Below are 6,436 nucleotides of genomic sequence, written 5' to 3'. Positions count from 1 at the left end.
GGGGGGGGGGGGGGGGGGGGGAGCTAACATTTATTGAGTACTTACTATGTGTCAAGCACCTGGCAAAGATCTTTACATACATTATCTTATTTAATGTTTAGAGCAACACTATAATGTAGGTACTATTATTATCCTCATTTTTGGGAGGAGGAAACTGAGGCAGACAGAGGTTAAGTATCTATGTAAGGTTACAAAGCAGCTGAGTAAAACAGCCTGTTTCCTTACTAGCTTTTTTTTAAAGATCCTTTTGATCTTAAAATTATATATACAGCTTCAAAGAAAGGATATTTTCTTTTTAAAAGTGTTGTGTTTTTTCCACAGGTGTGGGGAATAAAACATACCACCCCAGATTTTGGGATGAGTGCTAAGAAGTCTCTGGAAGAGCCTACCAGATCGCCTAAGAGAATGTGGACATTGAGAAGTGACCCCTTCCTCACCTCTCATTAACTCATCAGTCTACTGTAATATACCTTCTATTCCACTGACACTCCTCTCATCAAATTCATCAACAGCTTCATGTTATCAAACCAAAGATTCTTAAAAAAAAAAAAATCTTTGTCATCTTACTCAAATTCTCAGCAGCATTCAATGTATTTGACTACTAACGCCAAGAAATACTTTGCTCTCTTGGTTTCCATGAGCACATTCTGTTTTCTTCTTACCTTACGGCCGCACTGTCAACATCATCTTTGATGGCTCCTCTCCTATCTGACCTCTAAATTTAGGGGGATTCAGGTTCTTTTTTTTGCTTGCTCTCAACTCTCTAAGTAATCTCAGAAATTTCCTGGGATTTAAATACCACCTTTGTGTTGATGACTGCCATACAGGTATATTCCAGTTCCTCTCCTTAGTTCCAGATTCTATTTCCCTTCTCTGAAAGTTAACATGCCCAAAGTGAAAATCTTGATTTACTTCAAGTCTGTCCTGCTTCCCTCACTCTACCCATCATTCTATATTATTTTATCAAGAAAGAGTACTACTATCTACCAAATTACTAAAGTCTCAAACTTAGCAGTCATTCTTGATCTTTTCTTTCATTATTATATACCCCATACCCACTCCATTAGCAAGTACCGCTGATTTGCTCTCCAAAATATATCTTGAATGTACCACTTTTCCTCCATCTCCCCTATTATCATCTTAACAACTCAGACGTAGTCTAGGTTACCAGCATCTCTTTCTCACTTATAAGTCTCAACCTACTGTTCAAGCCCTATCAGTTCTACCTCCTGAATATCGCAAACTCTCCCTTTCTCTCTACTCCACTAATCCAAGCCACTGCAATCTCTTACCTGGGCTACTGTAATCTCCAGTCCCCTCTTAATAGGACTCCTGACTTCCACACTTAATTATCTACAGTTCATGATCTACAAAGCAGCCAGAGTGAGGTTTTTTTTTTTTTTTTTAAAACCTAGGCCAGGTTATAACATTTAAATGGAATTTAGAATAAAATCCCTCATTCTTACCATGATATATATGACCCCACATGAACTGGCATAGCAAGCAACAGACAGCAAAGCAAAACAGTCAAGGTCTTTGCCATTATGCTCAGTGTACAGCAGGCACTCAATAATCATTCACTAAAAAATCAAGTGAAACCAGTATGCATTAGGGTTAATTCTGGGGAAACTAATCCTGGCTGATTAAAACTGCTGTAACCACTCGGGAGAGTAGTCCTCTAGGGTGAGAACTTTAGGAAGTTTCTAATGAAGACAGCCTAATTTCATTGCTTCCTGGAAAGAGTGTGCTTCCTAGAAATTGTGGATACATGCAATTTCAATCCAGTACCAAAAATCAGATTATTACCAATACAAGTAAACAGTGTTCACTTCTTACCAGCTTCTTTTTCTTTCAATTGCAGAAGAGCTGGCATTGGAGGATGAAGAAAATAGCAATTTTCATGTCTCTGCTTAAATTCTTCAGCAGCAACAGGATCTATACCTAAAGCAAACCAGGCAACCAACGCATCTTTTTCTGCATCTTTTTCTTGTGAGACTTCCCCAGCATAATTAAATAACTCTTTTTTCATTTCAAGTTCTACTCCAAGGAAAATCAAGGTGATCTTCTCAGGCTGAGCCAAATAATCCTTTATATCTGTGTAGTTCAGCTGACAAAGCCTGACTTCCGGCTGTTGGAAACTTTCTTCATTGCCACCTAGAGTAACCAAGGGATTTAAATCTGAGAAAAGGATATAAACTGTGGCTGGATGGCTTTCTTTTGCTAACAGCCAGTCAGAATTATTTCTTTTTTCACTTTTCCGGTCCAGTAGTGTCTTGCTAAAATAATTTTCACATTCTTCCATTTCACTGGTTAGGAACCAAGGCTTCTTCCCACCTTTAGCATTAGCTAGTAAATTAGCTATATGCTTATAACCCCAAAATTTAGCAATATCCAGTGCAGTCTGCCTTGATTTATTGATAATGGATCTGTCGCACCTATGGATGGAAGGAAAAAAGGAAAGAAACATTTTCTTCAGTATTTATTACAATATTTCCAGATGTACGTGATAGCCCCTCTATTTAATAATTGCATATATTTCTTTTTGTATTAGCACATAATATACTAATGGAAAGGTAAAAGAGACAATCATAAATGATTAAAAGTTAGAGACAGCAGATATTTAAAATTTCTGGAAGATTATTTATAAAATAAAAAAATCATACGTTTTATGTGCTATAATGAGATATTAAATTTTTACAAGGAGTTTTCTATAGTCATAGTGGGTAGGTTTACACATTCTATTTGGGAGAAAAAAATTAATTTAACTCAATTTCTTTGCTGTTAAGTATGAAGAGTTAATTTCCCAATTAAAAAAAGTTAAAAATTTTTAATTAGAAATTATGCTATTATATAACAAGACTGTTCAATGAGTTATTTACAAGCCCAATGTTATAAATATGGCTATAAGAAAAATTTAAAAGAAAATACGTAAACCAGAAATTAAACCAGACACTCCTTCAGGTGGTACAGCCTAAAATGTTTACCCTTTCTCAAGCAGAAACTGGACAACATCTGGGTGCCCATTCCTTGCAGCATACATTAAAGCAGTCCAGCCATTTTCAGAAGTTTCATTGAGAAGAGATGGAGAATGACTGAGCATTACTGTTAACCTGGCAATATCTCCTTCTGCAGCTGAACAGTGAAATTGGGATGTAATTTCTTGGTTTGGACTTCTTTTTACAGAAGACATTTCTTCCTTAAAATAGGAAAATAGGAAAAAAAACTCATTTGCAATTGCTTTCTTGTATCAACGATTGACCATTATCAGGGTGCTGATATAATTAGAATATTAGTCATGGTTTCTAAAACAATATACTCTTAAAAAGGTAACTAGTAGTCAACTGTCATCACAGCATAATTTCAAAACTGTTATCAGTTGAGAATTTTAAATATAATTCAACATGGGGGATGTATAAAATAATGTATAAAGAACTTTGGTGGAATACAGTTGAAGGGGGTGACATCATTGGGAGGGGGAGTAAGGTAACAGACATTACAAAGAGGAAAGTGTATTTCAGGCAAACCAGAGGGACTTCAATATGGATCAGGGCATGAGGGGAATTAAAGCAAGCAGACAGAAATAAAGACAGATGTTTTCAGCAGATGCCAAGTAGTATTCTTAGAATCTGTGGTACTAGAAACAGATCTGTCCTCTCAGGGAAATTATGATCCTATTCAAAAAGCTATGTTTCACATGAAAAAAAATTATTGCTTTACCTTGCATAGTTAATTCTGCTAATCCATCAGGGAATGATTTTTGCTCATGGTGTGAGGTAGGGGTCACGATACATTTTATCCCAATAGATAATCCATTTGCCTCAGCATCTTTCTTGAATTCACTATCTTTGTCCCATTACATTGCAGTATTATCCTTTTCACAAATGAGATGACCATATATTTTGGACCTATTATTGGACACTGTTCTATTGGTCACTTTGTCTATACTTGAATCACAGAAGCTTTTAAAACCATTAACTTTGTCTGCTTTGTTACTGTTATTTCAGTAAAAAAGAAAATAATTGTTCCATACCTTTTAATAAATGTTGCCTAATTGTGGACTGAATGTGGTAGGGCACAAACTGAGCTTTTTTGTGTGTGTGGGTGGAAATGGTTCATATTTCAGTTGTCTATAAACTTCTCAAAGTACTTTTTGTAAGGTATTTTTTTTTTCTATGAAATTCTATTAAGAAAAGATTTGGGATTCTAACTAGGTTTCTACCATTCTGAGCATAAGGTATTGAGGCTAAAGAGAAAGAAAGGTTATAATCCATAATTTTTGACAGCAGTTGTCTCTAGGGTTCTGACACTGCAATTTTGTTGATCAGTTGTGTAGTAGGAATAGCATGACAATATAAAAAGAAAAAAGTGGGCTTTGTGACTGTTTACCTTACCTGTTTATATCTTTCTGCTACCTATAAATAGGTCAAAACTACTCACAGAAATAGAAACAAAATATTGAAATTCTGTATACAACTTAAAGTGGGAGTGACTTCTAGATTAGAAAACAATTTTTTATTTCTTTTGATTTACTCTAGAATTTACTTCACCATTCTCTTCATATTAAGATTCCCAAATGCTTTAAAAACATTATGAATAATGAAAGCTACAACTTTTCAGGACTTTATTTTGCACTGCTGTACACTGACTCATGTATGGTCTCCCTTTAAAGTTGCCTTTTCCTTAAAATCATATCATACAGGTTCTTCAGTTAGGTTTACTTCAGGCAATATTTAAGTCATGGTCACTTCCTTACCTTCTCCACAGCCCACTCAGTGCAGGTTGACTGCAAAACTGGCCTCCAAAAATATAGTTCCATTCGCTACCCCCAGCGCAATGCTTATGCATACAGTAGTCTCAGGTGAAAAGAAGTGGAAAATGCACTTTCTCCCTTAGCTTTCTCAGCAGAAAAGCCATCTAGAAATAGAACCATTACTCATTCCAGAAGAGCACACAAAGTCTAAAGTCCACCTCTACTGTTTGGTTTACTTTTTCACTTCTCATTGTCAGGTTCTCCTGAAGGTAAGGATTTGAAGGCAGGATGAGGTGATTCAGTTAGCTAAATGCTGCCCTTGCTGTCCAAGAACACGGACTATCCTGAGAAGTCATTTTAAAGAATCTTGAGTTTAAAGAGTCTTAGATTTACCCAAACGAACATCCATTTTTACGGATGTGTACCCCGGTGCCCCTGACTGGTCCAAGGTCACATGGCTCAAGAGACAGGGCAGACCTCAAATACAGCTTTGTCACTTAAGTCACCGACCATTATTTCTTGGGCGTTCAAGAGGGCCATCTAACCGACCAAGCGCCACCCATTGCACGGTCTCTCCAATGTCTCCAAACAGTCAAATACCTTGAGAGTTTATTCCCTTGGCAGTACTGTGAGATTACTTTTATTTAAAAACGTGAAAGCACACATGAAGCAGCACTTCTTTTTCCCCACCTCAAAGACTGCGCTGGATCGGCTGAGTCCCCAGCCCAGTCCCCGGCGCCTGGGCTGCAAGTCCAAGCGCGAGGCTGCGCCACACCACCCAGCAGGGAAGGGCCCGACAGCGCGGAGACCCGAGAGCACAGAGAACTGGTTACCAGCTCCAGAAGCGGCACTGGGCCGACTAACTCGCCGCTGCTGCTACTAACCCACAGGTGACCAGAATAGAAGAACGCAGGTTGTACTCGAGGAACCAGGAAACCCCCACGCTCGCTCTTCCCGGCGCCGGATGGAGCCTCTCAAACTTCCGGCGAAGGGCCGGTGTCCTCGCACGGCTTTATGGGAGGTGTAGTTTGAAGGTCACGGACGGAGAGATTCGAGAAGGCTCGGGGCTTGGCGGATAGAGGCTTTGGGGAGCTGGGGCAGGAGGTCCCAGCTGAGAGCACCGGCTTCCTAATGGTGAGTGAAGGGCTGTTTGGTTTGGTTTTGTTTTTTTCCCGGTGAGACCGAGATGTGTAGAGCGATGAAAAATTGTAGGTCTGTGGAAACGGTTTTAAGTTCTCCAGAATTTCACATCTAGCCCCCACAAGCTTCTCTCGGATATAGTTCAGTGCGTTGGAGTGTTCAAAGCATTCTTTCTTGTTAGATAAACCTGGAATATTGGTTGGACCAAGTCGTTCCAGTATATGACTTTAAACAGGTTATTGGCCTCGAACCTCAATCACCTCGTATGAGAAATGAGACCATCTGTTGATGCCTACCTCATTAAGTAGTCCTCTAAAAAGTTTGTCAGTCGCCCAAGTTTAAATAGAATAACATATGTACACACAACGCAATTATTATTGTTACTGTTATTTTTATTTAATTTCCCGTGTTTTCGTACTCCAAAACCTACACAAGTTAAGTGAGTTCGAAATTACAAAGCTCGGCGTTGTTAGTCGTCTAACTCCCAGATCAGGTATTTTTTCTTTGCTAAATTGCCCCCTTGGCATTCAGTAACAGTTAAGGAGT

General features: G+C 38.5%; 1 protein-coding gene across 6 annotated transcripts in view; it reads right to left on the bottom strand.

Annotated features, from left to right (window-relative positions):
• The window catches only part of NUDT12 (nudix hydrolase 12), a 12,558-nt gene extending 6,821 nt beyond the window's left edge, over positions 1 to 5,737 (bottom strand). The window contains exons 1-5 of one of the 6 annotated variants that reach the window (XM_027100402.1): positions 5,584 to 5,687; positions 4,754 to 4,914; positions 3,718 to 3,871; positions 2,985 to 3,196; positions 1,837 to 2,435 (exon numbers count right to left, since the gene is read on the bottom strand). In XM_027100402.1, coding sequence (XP_026956203.1) covers positions 1,837 to 2,435; positions 2,985 to 3,190 — 805 coding nt within the window. In that variant the 5' untranslated portion in view covers positions 3,191 to 3,196; positions 3,718 to 3,871; positions 4,754 to 4,914; positions 5,584 to 5,687. The other 5 variants (XM_027100395.1, XM_027100404.1, XM_027100412.1 and 2 more) reach the window with 5 other exon arrangements.
• Positions 5,738 to 6,436: the final 699 nt, after the last annotated feature.

This window comes from Aethalodelphis obliquidens, unplaced genomic scaffold, assembly GCF_003676395.1.
Source record: "Aethalodelphis obliquidens isolate GAN/ISIS:26980383/991018 unplaced genomic scaffold, ASM367639v1 scaffold4, whole genome shotgun sequence".
Classification (NCBI taxonomy): Eukaryota; Metazoa; Chordata; class Mammalia; order Artiodactyla; family Delphinidae; genus Aethalodelphis; species Aethalodelphis obliquidens.
Note: the sequence above shows the minus strand (reverse complement) of the source record. Positions and strands in the feature narration are given on the sequence as shown.